Source organism: Myotis myotis, unplaced genomic scaffold (genome assembly GCF_014108235.1).
Source record: "Myotis myotis isolate mMyoMyo1 unplaced genomic scaffold, mMyoMyo1.p scaffold_m19_p_12, whole genome shotgun sequence".
Lineage (NCBI taxonomy): Eukaryota > Metazoa > Chordata > Mammalia > Chiroptera > Vespertilionidae > Myotis > Myotis myotis.
In genome coordinates, this window is record NW_023416316.1 from 7,911,025 (window position 1) to 7,926,971 (window position 15,947).

Here is a 15,947-nt window from a genome sequence, read left to right on the forward strand (position 1 = left end):
AGTGGCTGAGAAAATGTTTCAAAAAGAGTGAGCATAACTGGGCAACAAACTTGCAGTAATCCCGTTATAGTTTCCTCTGATAATAGAACTCATAGTTATCTAATTTTATTACTACTTCACTTACCAGGTCTTCACACACAAAAAAATGGTATATACTGTATAGGTATACTGTAATTACATGGAAATAGAGAAAACATTTTAAATTTGGAGAACATGTTGCTCAATTTAGCTGAGTAAGTGTCTCTTGGCACTGAGTTGTGCGCCACCTTGGATTAGGGGTGACACAGGTAAAGTGAAACTAGTCCTTTGATAGTCTTCAATGAGTCCAATTTAGGATGTTTTGTGCTCCAACACTGTGCTGGAACTTCTCTGCTGAACTCCCAGACTTTCACAAAGGTACTCTCATCTGTAAGTGATTATCTAAATCAGTGTTCCTTGAGAGCAGAGCGGTAGAAAACTCCTGTACTATTTTGATGGCATCATCTCCTGTTAACTCTTTCTTTTGCCAGTTGAAATTTACCACTGAGCTTCTCTAGTGAATTTTTCATTTTAGTTTTTGCTTTCCTATTCAGAATTGCAGTTAGGTGCTTTTTGTTGTTGTTGTAATTTCTATCTCCTTAATGATATTCTCTATTTAATACTGTCACTGAACTTTATTTCTTTAAGCATGATTTATTTCAATTCATGGATGTTAATGGCTACTTTGAAGAGTTGGTATATTAATTCCAACATGACATTCTCACAAGCAGTATATACTGCCTTTTCTATGATGTATGGATTGTATTTTGTTTCTTTGCATTTTTCACAATTTTTGTTTGTTTGTTGGAAACTAGGTATTTTAGGTATTATATTGTATCAATTTTCAGTATTGGTCTCCCCACTCTTGTTATTTTTTATGCTTGCTTGTTAGTTTAGTGACTAGCGGGCTTATTTTAGAAAATTCTATTCCCATAATTCCCACAGTGTTAAGCCTCTGATGCTGCTCCTTTGGGTATCAGATTAGGATTTGCCTACAGTCATCCCGGGATAAGAGTGGTTTTAGCAATATGCTCTGTTCCTTCTCTGACCACTCCAGTAATTATGGCTGATTGCTGTATAGTTTTCAACAAATATAAATTGCTCCACAGAATATACCAAATTGAGGTTACTTTGAAGGGAGAGCTCCAGAAGTCAGTGTTTGAGTTTTGTTCTGATCCGAGGTGGTCTCCGCCTAGCAATCCTACAGTTAAGCCTGTATGTCCAATCAATCTACAAATCTCTTCCCAATTACCTTTCACTACACCTCCACTGTTTTGGGGAGTACCCCTAGGCTTTAACTTATCCACACTCTGTTGTAAATAAAATCAATTCCTTTGGAAAGAGATTAGGAACTGTTTTATGGCCCCCTTCTCACTATAGGCAAAACCTTTGAGCCACAGCTATAAGGTTGAAAGTATAGACAATGGCATGCTTCTCCTTGAGTGATACCTCAACTTCAGAAGCTGAGCACTTGGTGAGTATGGGAGGTGGTATAATGGTCTCAAGTCCTTTTGGCTTGACTCTAGTCGTGGGGACCACTACTTTACATGCAAGGGCAATCAGGCTCCTGGTATACTCAGCAGCACTATGCCCAATGTATAGCCTCCATGCAGAGAGTTAAGGGCTGGGGCCCCCACCACTGTCACACTTGGCCAGCAAAAAAAAAAAAAAAAAAAAAAAAAGGCTGGAGGCAGGGTGAAAAATGCTATTGTCTATAAGATAGTCCTCAGACCTGTGAGCTGGGGGGTGGGAGTGGGGTGGGGAGGAAACCCTGTTTTCTTGATTGCACCAATGTGAAATGGACTTATTACCATGATGTTTGGCTGGGATAGAGGAGGGGGAAAAAAACTGGTCTTGGTTCAAATACCATAGAATTGTTTACCAAATTTTAGTAAATTTCCTTGAATAAATGTTTCTTCATCCTTTAGAACATTTCCACAGACTTTCAGTGGTTGTTTTTTAATAACTATTACCACTGCTGCTGGGGAACAGTTCCACAGAGCTTCCATGCTGTTATGCTGGAGGTGCCCAGCCAGTGAGCTTTTTAAAAGTGAAAACTATATCATGCCCCATTCAAAACTCTCCAAAAATTCCTTTCACATCTGAAACGAAGCCCAAATTCCTACTAAACTCTAAAAAGTTCTATTTAAACCAGCCCCTACCTGTCATTGGATCTCGTCTTCTAGCACTTATTTACTTTATTCATTCTGTTCTATCTCTGTCCTAATAAGGGGGACCCTCTTCAGAGTCTGTTTTCTATTCCCTGTGGAAAGCTCTTTTCCCTGATTTCTCCTTGATCTTCTTCCTCATTTCATTCAGGTCTCTGCTCACATGTCATTTCAAGACATTCTCTAAAATAGTACCTGCCCCTTCACTCATTATCCACATATCCTACTTTGATTTTCTTCACAGCACTTAAATTTACTTATATTTGCTTTCTTATTTGCTTAGAGTCTGTTTCCTCCAAGAAGGACACAGAGCTTTCTTTACCTATCTTATTCACCACTGTATCTCAAGTATTTAGAACTAGAGACCTGATGCACAAAATTAGTGCATGGGCACGGTCCCTAAGCCTGGCTGGCAATCGAAGCACAAGCGTCTGGCATGGAAGGGAAGGTCCCAGCTGACCTCTGGGCCCTGGGCAGCACCTGGGCCCCACCTGGCTCCCTTAGCACCTGGGAGCCAGGTGGCGGCCCCGCTCCCGCCACTAGTCGTCTGCAGGGTGATCAGGCCCCACTTGCACCCACCATGGCCTGGTGCCATCTGCTCACCCGCTCCACCATCCCGCCACGGTCCCACTCTCGTGGGGGCCCAGCACCCCATCACCGACACCCACCATGTTCCACACCGCCCCCTGGTGGTGAGCGCATGTCATAGCAAGCAGTCAAACTCCAGGTCGAGGGGACAATTTACATATTAGGCTTTTATTATATAGGATAGTACTTGGCACACAGTTGATAATAATAAAGACTTGTTAAATGAAAATATGTAAACAGGAATAGCAATGTTTCTAAAGCTACTTACATTTTAAATGATGCTAACAGGTAAACTTTTTATTTATATCCATAAAGAGCAAAACAATAACCGGGTATGGGAAAAGAAGTAATAGCTGTTTGGCTGAGAAAATATAAACAAACAGAAGTGGCCAAAAGCCAGGAATTTAAAGGTCCATTTCAATAATCCTAAAATTCTTTTTTATAAATAGCATTGCTGACCTGCCACTGCCCTTACACTACATACACCAAAACAATCACTTCAAATTCAATGAGAAAGTGAAAACAACACTAAAATTACAAATGTTTACACGACCACTAATTTTGACAGGGGTAATAGAAGTTTAGAAGTAATCAAATTAAAAATTCTTAATCAAATATAAATGTGTCATTATCACTAATTGTAAATAAAACTTTTTAGTATTTAAAAAGAAAGGATATTATTTCCATGTTCTCACTTGCACTCCATATACCTTCCCATGAAGGCCAAGTTTTGCAATGGGCTTAGCAAGGTTAAACAGAAGACACTTAGGTTATGGAGTTTTACCTTGAGTCCTGTTTTCTCGTCATCACTCCCATTATTTGTAGATGGTGTCTCATCTCCTTGCCTGGAAACCAAGACAAAATCTTCACTATTAAGAGTGGATACTGAGTCTGAGGACACACTGATTTTTCCAACAGAAGCCTTGTCATCCATGACTCAAGAATGAAGCTCAACTCATGAATGATTAAATATTTTTAAAATGCCTGAAAAACAAAAACCATAAAGATACTCATATAGAATGTCTACCAGATATTCATTTATGCTCTAATTCTTACAAAATACAAATGGAAAAACTATTTAAAAAACACTTCCAAAATATTTTCCCAGACTTTCACCACTTACAGTTTAGGTTTTCTAATCTAGATAATAAGGGAATTTAATGCTATTTAGAGCCAAGATATTTCAGATTTCAAATAAATAAAACATATTCCCTCGAGAACAACTCTACCTACAGTGATTTATTTGGCACATGTTGCAACTCTAATCTTGGCCTTTAAAATTGTAACAGTACTACACTTCTGTTTTCTATCCTTTAATTTGTAAAGCTGTACAAATAAATTATATTGAAGGCACTCAAGTAAATCACTAAGGTTTTCCTACCATTATTGATACTTAAATACTAACATGTGTTTTTAAGAAAGAAAATTCTACATTAACCACCAAGAGAAATAAATTAAAGTCAGGGCAATCATAAATTCTACAGTTGGGAAATACCTTATGTAGCAAGGAATCATTAGTCCATTAAAAACTTAACCTCCCCATTTCACAGTTTCTTAGAGCTCTACTCAATATGAACATTACCAATAAAAGTGTTTTAAGCCATAAATTCCCAACAGGAAGTATAAAAATGTGTCACTTATGAAAAGCCATTCAATTATTTATTGACTCCTAAAATAAAACTCAAACTTATCTACCATTTAAAAACCTGGTTCTGCATACTTTGTGGCAATGTTCTCATTTGGTTGCCAAAACAGCAACAGAACAAATACAATGTTATAATGTAGTCAGAAAGCTTTAACCAATTAGCGAGAGTAACTCCAGCTCTATGCTCATCTTGTACCTCTAAGTAAAGGTTCTGAGAGTCTGTTTAATCTTTCCAATTACGAAATTCTGATTTATTCTTTGGATTTTTAATTGAACATATATTTATTGAACATATACCACATGCCTCGCACTATTTTTCCTTCAAAGGTTCACACCTAGATAACCACCTGGCAGCATGAATCACACAATCCCTAAATAATATAGCTGAAAGAAAACTTAGAAATCATAAATAATATTAAACAAATAAGGAAATGGCAACCCCAAGAAAGGATCATTTAACTAGGTATAACTAAGGCTCTAATCGAGAACTCTTTGCTGCTTTCTACTTAAATTAATTTCTTTGCTTCCAGGAAATCACAGCTCTACATTTCATAGCACAAAATCTAAATGCATGCTCCAGAAAGTACTTTTGAAAACTTTTTTTTATTGTAGTTCTGCTTCATCCAGTCAATGAATACTGAGTGACTAGAGTCTAAAGAACAGATCAGATTCTCGCCCCAAAAGAGTTTATAGTTTAGTTGAGAATACAGGCAATTGCACAGGTTAACAGGAACTGATTTAGGGTAAACACAAAACAAAAACAACTACATGGGAACATGTTCGGAGAGGCGCTTAGACATGGAGCTAAGATATGTATTAGAGGTGGTAATAATGTCTTTGCTAAGGACATATAGGGTGTACCCCAAAAATGTACACACACTTTAAGTAACAGCTGATAACTCAATTTTTATTCCTTTTCAGGTAAAACTGATTTGAAAGAATGGATGAAGCCAGACTAAGCTCTGAAGAAAATGTATCCTATAGTGCCACTAGACTTTTTATGAGGATCCATCAAAGATAAAGTTACAGTACAAAACCAGCAACAGTCGATGAATTGAGGGTGCACAAATACGGAACGAAATGATTCTTTCTTTGATGTTTGCAATTCCATTGTTTTTCGTTATCAGCAGTGCTTGGACCAGAATGATCATCAGTTTGAAAACATGTGTTGACAAAAAAATAAATTCATTTCTGTAGATTCTTTTAAATTTTGAAAATGAACTTTATGTTAATAAACATTGACTTTATAATCAAGGTGTGTAAATATTTTTGGGGACACCCTGTATACAGACAATCCCTAAGTTATGATGGTACAACTTTATGATGGTGCAAAAGCGATACACATGATAAATTACCTGAGATACTCAACACTTTATCATAAAATAGTCTCTGTTAAATAATTTTGCCCAACTGTAGGCTAATGTAAGTGTTCTGAGCACATTTAAGGTAGACTGGGCTAAGCGATGATGTTTGGTAGGTTAGATGTATTAAATGCATTTTTGAGTTACAATATTTTAAATTATGATGGGTTCATCAGGACATAACCCCATCATAAGTCGAGAAGCATCTGAACTTCAATACCTCCACGTATCTGCACTCATAGTACACTCTTCTTAAAGTGGTTTCCTTGCTTCTGTGCTCCATCAACTGCAACTCATCATTCATGATCTAATCCTCCCTTTTCTAGTAGTCTGCCCATTTTCACCCCCAAGCCAAATGAATTATTTGCCTTATTTCTGCTCCCACAGCATTTTACATTTTTTATAGTGCCTATATACAGTATTACAATTTGCTGGTGAATGCCTAATTTAATCATTACATATCTATTTTACAGATGAGGAAACTGAGGCTTAAAGATATGGTGTAACTTATTCAAGGTTATGGTTGTAATGTAACTGCTCAGAGGCAAAGCCAAAATGTGAACCCAATGACCTACTTAACTTGATAAAAAAGGTGTGAGTGGTACTTGTAACTGAACTTGACATGCTTGACTAACTGTGCTAGTCCAGCCACTAGTCGAGGGCTCAGACTTATCTTTATTCCTTTAGTTTTCTTGAAACTCTTTCTTCGTAAAGGAGTAGTATTGACTGCCTCCAGCTCTACCACTTCAAAGGTATTCCCCACACAAACTGAGCAGTCCCTCTCAAAACTCTGCCTACCCTCCTCTCACCCTCACGAACCTCTTCTTCTAAAAATCAACAACACAATTTCAAAACCAAAAGAATTCTTTTCTGTTCTCATCTTACTTCTACCAGCTGAAATAAATGAAAATACTGACCATTTTCTTATTCTGAAACTCGTCTTTTTCCTTCCATTTTCTACCTCTGACTACCTTTTCTCAGCTGTCATTTAGGTTCCTTCTCTTCTGTCCAGTCATTAAATTCCATCCCGTTCCTCTTCTTTTTCCACATTTCCTCCTGGCTATCTCACTAGCTCACTGGCTTACTTCTCTATACTTCTGACAGGCTTACAGTGGTATAGGAAAAACACACGGAAACAAGTACTTACAATACAGTACAGTCTAGTGTTTGCTATAATAGAGGTATGCAAAGGGTGTTATGAAAACACATAGGAGGGCTCCAATACATGTCCCATGCCCATCTCAAAATCAATTCCACGTGTGCAAAGCGGACCCCCATTCATTACACAAGCATATTCTTCCTTGTAAGTTTCCTATCCTGGTTAACAACTACTGATACAGGACAGGAATGTCAAAAAATCCTTGAATCCTTTTCTCATTCTCCCTTGAAACTCTAATGGATTTTAATTTCAAAACGTATTTCCCAAATCTATCCCTTCTTTCCTATCATTCATGTCACTGATTGGTGAGTACCTCATTCTTTCAACTTTGCTACATGTACGTTCCTTTTCTAGACTCTCTAGTAACTGGTTATCAGCGTCTCATAGTTGGTTAATTTCTAAAATTCAGATTTGATTTTATATCCCACCCATTCCTCAAAACCTTTGATTGCTCCTGACTCAAAACAAAAATATTCCACCCTAGCCGGTTTGGTTCAATGGACTGCGGACTGAAGGGTCTGGGGTTTGATTCTCGTCAAGGGCACATGCTAGGGCTGTGGGCTCGATCCCCAATAGAGGGCATGCAAGAGACAGCCAATCAATGATTCCCTCTCATCATTGATATTTCTATCTCTCTCTCCCTCTCCTTTCCTCTCTGAAATCAATAAAAAATATTTTTTTAAAAAATAATAATCCAAACTCCTTATATCATTAATTCTTCAAAATCTCTGGAGCCACTCTATCATTCTAGTCTTAACTCTTATTTCTATCAAACCATACTAGACAACTCACTAAATTGGTCATGCATTTTTATACTTTCAAGGCTTTGCTCACACTGTTTGCTAAGGTAGGAATGTCTTCACTTTCCCAGTTAGTCCTTCTCCCCAAACAACAATCTGGTGATACAATCAAACATTCAATCTCCCTATTTCCCTCTGCAACATTCCTTATTTCCCTCTAGGGTTCCTAAAGCTTTCATTTGCTTTTTAATTCTACCACAGAATTATAGCATTTATCACACAGTAAAATATTCTATCTTTCCTACTGCACTGTATTGGTTGATCATTCCAGAAACACTTGCAAAATATAAACCACAAGATAAGTGCTGGGAATACCCTGAGCACACACAGTCCCTTTAAAACTACTTGTGGCCCTAGCTGGTGTGGCTCAGTGGATAGAGCATCGGCTTGTGGACTGAAGGGTCCTGGGTTCAATTCCGCTCAAGGGCACATGCCCTAGTTGAGGGCTCATTCCCCAGTAGGAAGCATGCAGGAGACAGCCATCATTAATGTTTCTATCTCTCTCTCCCTCTCCCTTCCTCTCTGAAATCAATAAAAATATATCCTTCCTATATAATAAAAGGTTAACATGAAAGTCAACCAATCAATGGAACAACCGGTCACAATGACGCGCACTGAACACCAGGGAGCAGACACTCAATGGAGGAGCTGCCCCCTGGTGGTCAGTGCGCTCCCACAGGGGGAGTGCCACTCAGCCAGAAACCCTGAGCCGGGCTCACGGCTGGAGAGCGCAGCGGTGGCAGCACTAAGGACATCCAACTGCTGGCTTAGAGCGGGCCTAAGTCGGCAGTCGGACATCCCCCAAGGGCTCCCGGACTGCGAGAGGGCACAGGCTGGGCTGAGGGAACCTCCCCCCTGCCCCGAGTGCATGGATTTCGGGCACAGGGCCTCTAGTTTAAAAATAAAACTACTTGAGGACAGGGAACTTAGATTTTATTCATATTATCTTCATATCCTATTTTTGCCTACTGTCAGTACTCAATAAATTTGATTGGTTGAATAATACTTTTCATCAGTGTTTAACTGATAGGGTCTAAGTAATGTGAGGACAAATGACAAATATGCTATACTACATACACATGATTAGGATGTGAATACGAATGATGACTGGAATGAAGAGACTCAAAAAGGGCTACCCAGAGTGTGGCTGACTCTTTGGCAAGTTGCCAACTTTCACAGCCAAAACAAGTTAAACAACGAGTCACAAAACATATCTTGGATTCCCTTTGGACCAAAATACTCTCTTATCACTTCCCTCTCAATGCCCATCATTTTTGTTGGTCAACCAGTGAGCAAATGAGTGCAGTTTTAGGGAATCTTAAGGGGAATATTTAAATCATCTTGCTAAACCTAAAGAGTTCCGATTTCATACCCAACACTAGAGGCCCGTTGCATGAAGAGATTCGTGCAATAGGCCTTCCCTTCCCTTGGCTGCCGACACCGGTTTTCCTCCGGCACCTGGGACCCAGGCCTTCGCTCCGGCCCAGAGCCTTCCGTCTTCACTGCTCCGCCCTTCGCGCCTATGTATGCAAATTAACTGCCATCTTTGTTGGGTTAATTTGCATGCTCTCCTGATTGGCTGGTGAGCATAGCAGAGAGACGGTCAATTTACATGTTTGTTTATTATTAGGTAAGATGGTACTAAGAAGCTTTACATGCATTAATGCTAATCTTTATACTAACCTTGCCAAATAGGTATTAACTTCATATGACAGACAAACTGGAACTAGACTGGTTCAATAACTTAAGTTCATAGAGAAAATTATGGAACTTGATCCAAAACCTGGTATCTAGGTATGACTGTTCTTTTCTGAAATGCAGCTCTCTTCTGTGGTATTCCTGTCTCCATTATCTCCCCATTCCAATCCATCCTCTTATGCTGCTCCTAGTTGCATCCTTCTAAAACACAGATCTGATAAGATTACTCTCTGCTCAGAAAAAGAACAAGATAGGAGATAGCAAAGGAATCAAATTTCAAAGATGCTATAGCAGGCCAATTCCTGTGGGTTTGTAGCCCTTTAAAACTAATCAAGCAGAGTGCAAGAGAAGATATGGTATTTTTTAAATTGCACCATGTTAATCTCAGCCTTTTTCTTTTTTTTCTGGCTCTGAAGTTTGTTTCCCTGCATTAGTTTTCACATAAATTTCTTACAGCCTATCCCTGGGAAGGGTGGGAAAATCTAACAAAACTCAACAGAAAATCATCCCTTCTTATCCTATCTAATAACAGACAAACATGGTAATTGACCGTACCTTTGCTACACCTCCCATTGGCTAATCAGCAATATGCAAATTAACCCAACCAAGATGGCGGCCGGCAGCCACGCAGCTGAAGCAAGCAGGAGGCTTGCTTGCTCCAGTGATGGGAGGAAGCCAAGGTTCCCCGCCTGCCGCGTCCGGCTCTGAACTCAGAAAGCAACAAAGTTTCAATTACAGAAGCTAAACAAACCCCAGATACCTGTTTTCAGCAGGCCGTGGCCTCAGAGCTGGAGCGAGTAGGAGCCGGCTCTCAGCTCCAGTGACGGCAACAAAGTTTCAATTATAGAAGGTAAATAAATCCCAGAATTAAAAAAAAAAGAAAAAGGAAAAAAGGAGAGGCTGGGAGCTTCAGTCGCCAGCCAGCCTGAAAACGGCCCTCAGCCCCTCACCCAGACTGGCCAGGCACCCCACTGGGGACCCCCACCCTGAAGGGGGTGTGACCAGCTGCAAACAGCCATCAGCCCCTCACCCAGACTGGCCAGGCACCCAAGCAGGACCCCCACCCTGATCTGGGACACCCTTCAGGGCAAACCAGCCGGCCCCCACCTGTGCACCAGGCCTCTATCCTATATAGTAAAAGGGTAATATGCAAACTGACCCTAACAGCAGAAAGACTGGGAATGACTGGTCACTATGACACACACTGACCACCAGGGGGCAGACGCTCAATGCAGAAGCTGCCCTCTGGTGGTCAGTGCACTCCCACATGGGGGAGCTCTGCTCAGCCACAAGTCAAGCTGATGGCTGCCAGTACAGCTGTGGTGGTGGGAGCCTCTCCTGCCTCCTCAGCACCGCTAAGGATGTCTGACTGCAACTTAGGTCTGCTCCCTGCTGGCAAGTGGACATCCCCCAAGGGCTGCTGGGCTGCTAGAGGGATGTCTGATTGCCAGCTTAGGCCCAATCCCCCGGGGAGCAGGCCTAAGCCAGCAGGTGGTCATCCCCCAAGGGGTCCCAGACTGCGAGAGGGCACAGGCCGGGCTGAGGGACCCCCCACCCCCGCCCCAGTGCACAAATTTTTGTGCACCGGGCCTCTAGTCCTATCTAATAAAAGAGAAACATGGTAATTGGCGTACGACCGCTACCCTTCCCATTGGCTAATCAGGGCAATATGCAAATTAACTGCCGGCCAAGATGGCGGCCGGCAGCCAGGCAGCTTGAAACTAACATGAGGCTTGCTTGCTTCAGTGATGGAGGACTCCAACGTTCCCTGCCTGCCGCTGCAGGCCTCTGAGCTGCTCTAAGCAACTATGTAACAAATATAGAAGCTAAACAAAACCCCAGAAACCTGCTTTAGTCCACCCGGGCTTCAGCCAGCAGGATCGCAACATTGTAAGCAAAGGCCAGAAACCTACTTTCAGCAGCGGAGGCCTAAGAGCTGGAGCCAAGCCTCAAAGCTAAAGCTGGCCCAGAATAAAAAAAGAAAAAAGAAAAAAAGGAGCAGTTGGGAGCTTCAGTCACTCCCAGCCTGAAAACAGCCCTCAGCCCCTCACCCAGGCTGGCCAGGCACCCCAGTAGGGACCCCCACCCTGAAGGATGTGTGACCAGCTGCAAACAGCCATCATCCCCTCACCCAGGCTGGCCAGGCACCCCAGTGGGGACCCCCACCCTGATCCAGGACACCCTTTAGGGCAAACCAGCCGGCACCCACCCATGCACCAGGCGCCTCTAGCCTATATAGTAAAAGGGTAATATGCCTCCCAGCACCGGGATCAGCGGAGCCGCGAAGCCTCCCAGCACCGGGATCAGCGCCCAAACCCCCTGATCGCCCTGCGGCTCTGTGTGTGACAGGGGGCGGGGCCACAACCTCCCTATCCACCCTGCTCCGTTCGTGACAGGGAAAGGCGCCCCAACCCCCTGATCAGCCCTGCTCTGTGCCTGATAGGGGGAGCTCCCCAAACCCCTGATCGCCCTGCGGCTCTGTGTGTGACAGGGTGTGGTGCCCCAACCCCCTGATCGGCCCTGCTCTGTGTGTGACAGAGTGCGGCGCCCCAAACCCCTCCCCCCCGCCCCGCCACGGGCTCTGCTCTGTGTGTGATGGGGTAGAGCCATAACCTCCCCATCGGCCCTGCCCTGAGTGTGACAGTGGCGGCGCCCCAACCCCCTGATCGGCCCTGCTCTGTGGGTGATAGAGGGTGGCGCCCCAACCCCCTGATTGGCCCTGCTCTGTGCGTGACAGGGGGCAGTGCCCCAACCCCCTGATTGGCCCTGCTCTGTGCCTGACAGGGGGTGGCGCTGCAACCTCCCCATCGACCCTGCCTTGAGTGTGACAGGGGGCGGTGCCCCAACCCCCCAAACGGCCCTACCCTGAGCATGACTGAGGGTGGCATCACAACCTCCCGATCGCCCTGCTCTGTGCATGACAGGGGGCAGCGCCCTAACTCCCCAATCGGCCCTGCTCTGAGCCCGACCAGGGGCTGCACCTAGGGATTGGGCCTGCCCTCTGCCACCCGGGAGCAGGCTTAAGCCAGCAGGTGGTCATCCCCCAAGGGGTCCCAGACTGCGAGAGGGCACAGGCCGGCTGAGGGCCATCCCCCTGCCCCATTGCACAAATTTTTGTGCACCGGGCCTCTAGTTTATTTATAAAAATAAATTCCTTTCCATCACCACACTAATTGCTAAACAATAGATGTGTGTCTTCATTTAAGACTGACTCTGAATTTGAGGGCTAAAGTAATTCTTTGAAAACCATATTAATGTAAGCTTTCTGAATAATTTTAGCTTAGCTTATAAAATCAAAAACAAAAGAAAAAAACTTATTAATTTTGGGCCTACAGCACTTAGGCAATATAAACCACTTTATCTAAGTCAGTCAGGCAAAATTTAACCTATAATGCCTGTGACAATTTACTTCCTTAAACTATGGAGCTAATCTTTTAGTTCAATTCCAGATGGACTAAAAATAATAAACACCTTAGGAATATAGGCATTTGTAAGACAAAAGTATTATCTTACGTTTTTTAATTTTTAAAATATTTTTAAAATTTTAATCTTCTAAAATTGTGCTTAAATATACATAACATCATAATCTTTACCATTTTAGCCATATTTAAATGTACAGTTCTGTGGCATTAAGTACATTCACATCGTTGTGCAACCATCTCCACCATCCATTGCTATAACTTTTTCATCTTCTCCAGCTGAAATAACACCTACTAAACAATAACACTCACTAAACAATAACTCCCATTCCCACAGGCAACCAATACTCTACTTTCTATCTTTATGAATTTTACTACTCCAGGGACCTCATATAAGTAGTGGAATCATACCAATATTTGTCTTTTTATAGCTGGCTTATATCACTTCAAAGTTCATCTGTGTTGTAGCCTGTGTCAGAATTTCCTTTGTTTTTAAGGTTCAATAACATTCCAATGTATGTATATGCCACATTTTGTTTATCCATTCCTTGGTCAATAAAAGTTTTAAAGACTGGTTGTAACTTAATAGGATTGTTAGAATAAAACTCACAAAATCAGTAAAGTGCCTAAAGAAGACAGTCAATGTTTTCAGAGTTATTTCTCACTTTCTCATGAATAATCAAGCTTCATTAAGACTTTTAAAAGTCAACAACAGTCTGGTTTTAAAAAAAACAACAACTGGGAGTTGAACTTCTTAGTCCTTTTTTGATATACAATACATGATATTATAGCTTCAGTTTTCTCATATGTAAAATGAGGGGACTGAACCCTTTCTATTATCTTGTGAATGAGAGTATCCAGGAAAGGAGCAGGGATGCCAGGTGCTTTCAAGTCCTAATCCTTGATAGAAGCATTAGTTCCATTTTTACAGGTGAAGAAACTGAGTCTCAGAGTCATTAAGTAGGTTACCTTTAGTTATATAATATACTCAGTAAGTGGCAGGCTTGGGAAATATAAATCATTTTTATTCTAAAGTTCACACTCTCCTCTCTATATACTGATACCTCTAGTCAGTGAAAGACAGAAGATGTAAGGCCAGGAGATGAAAAGCACCTAAAACTCATTTAACACTACTGATTAAGTGCAATTCTGTTGACACCTGAAAAAACTAGCCCATATAAGTGGTTTCCCCCATGTTCCCGTGGCTATTTCAGGAAACAGAACCCCCCCACCCCCACCCCCAGACCTCTAGGTAAGCTTCACTTCAACACAGTAGCTCTGAAACAAAATATTTAAATTATTCGATGGCATTTCCACAACAGACACTTATCTCTGGGAACACAGGAAAAGTCAGCTTAATATTATTTTACTACTCATTCACAAGGTCAGATTGTTTTTCTGACCTTGCTAATATAGATATTTTTTTTTATGAATGTGTTTTTTGTTTGTTTGTTTGTTTTTTAATATATTTTATTGATTTTTTACAGAGAAGAAGGGAGAGGGATAGAGAGTTAGAAACATCGATGAGAGAGAAACATCGATCAGCTGCCTCCTGCACGCCCCCCAGTGGGGATATGCCCGCAACCAAGGTACATGCCCTTGACCGGAATCGAACCAGGGACCCTTGAGTCTGCAGGCCGACGCTCTATCCACTGAGCCAAACCGGTTCGGCAATATAGATATTTTTTAAAGGTGACCTTGTCTTTACTTATTCTGAAACAAATTTCTAAAGCATAATATAATTCATTTTATAAATATAAAAATGTGAATATTTTTGAGCAATACAGAATCATTCAAAAACTTTTCTTCCTTTTAGGAAATTAGTCTCATGTTTTCTTCTCATCTACAGTGAAGAAAACGAATCTATCCCATTTAGAGTATCAACCTGTCTACACTCAAATCTGAAACATTTATATTACTCATTTCTCCTTAAACTATGTGAATTTAATGCCATGCAAGCAAATCATTTGATAGATAACCAAAGCCTAAGATATATGCAATAAATATGGTTTCTCCTTTCTATGACCTATGATTTTCAGGGGAATGTGTATAGACAAACCACAAATGTCTGGCAAAAGACACGTTTCATGCACTTTCTGATAAAAAAAATAAATAAAAACAAAAGACCCTGGTCCACAGTTTCACAAGGATGGTGGGACATTTGACAAGTATGGGCAATCAATAAACATTTTCTGAGCATCTTCATTAACAGCACTGGAATTGGCACTGCATAATATTAAAAATTTTAATAAATATTTAAGTTCCACAGGTGTTTTTAAAACTATCTGAAAAGATCTTTTCTCACAAGCAAAAGCAAAAATAAAACCTTCTGCTAGGGAACAATTTTAGACAGAAATCACTCTTTTCTTCAATTCACAGAGAACTAAACAGGTAAGTACAATAAAGATATAACCATACCATTTCTCTTCTGCAGTTATATCAGAGGTCTATTCATAGACAATCGTGTATCACAGCAAAGGGGTTTATGTGATATGTTCCTACTCTTACATTGCCAGAAACCATTTATCAGCATACGTCAAGCATATAGAGTTTATTGCCTATACAGTAAAAATATTAAAATGATTAACTCAAGCCTCTTCCCTACAGTCGTATTACAGAAATACCCAACTTTCAATCCAATTTAGCCTTAAATGCTGTCTCTAATACCCTTGATGATATTTACAATATGTCCCCTAAGAAAGATTCTACATATCAATTTCTTTCCCTGATATAAAGGTCATCCTCAGAAAACGGAAAATCATAACCATAGGTTGATGGTTATAATTACCAAAATGTACAAATAATGGAAAATGGGAAAAAGAAGTTTCAAAAATATAGATATACTCCTTCACATTTTAAAGCCAAGGGAATATACACTATTTAATGTCATGCATGAACTTGAAAACAAGTTTTACTTTTACTATTTAATGATCCATAGAAAAAGGGATTGGGGTGGGGGGAGGTTAGGCCTTATAGAACTCTACTATGATATAAAGAACCATTAAGAAATTCTCACTGTTGACTACCTCAAAGTATTACAGTTGCTTTGGAAAGAGAAAAACTTACCAGGCTAAATTCTATAAACTAAAGT

General features: G+C 41.0%; 1 protein-coding gene across 10 annotated transcripts in view; it reads right to left on the reverse strand.

Annotated features, from left to right (window-relative positions):
* Nucleotides 1-15,947, reverse strand: part of RABGAP1 (RAB GTPase activating protein 1) — a 132,014-nt gene that overhangs the window by 113,509 nt on the left and 2,558 nt on the right. For 7 of the 10 annotated variants that reach the window (XM_036329739.1, XM_036329736.1, XM_036329737.1 and 4 more), the window contains one exon: nucleotides 3,559-3,758. The exons of 1 other annotated variant lie outside the window; for it this stretch is intronic. In XM_036329739.1, the coding sequence (XP_036185632.1) occupies nucleotides 3,559-3,708 (150 nt within the window). In that variant the 5' untranslated portion in view covers nucleotides 3,709-3,758. Of the gene's footprint in view, nucleotides 1-3,558; nucleotides 3,759-15,947 lie in introns of those variants that run through there. 2 more of the 10 variants (XM_036329742.1, XM_036329740.1) reach the window with 1 other exon arrangement.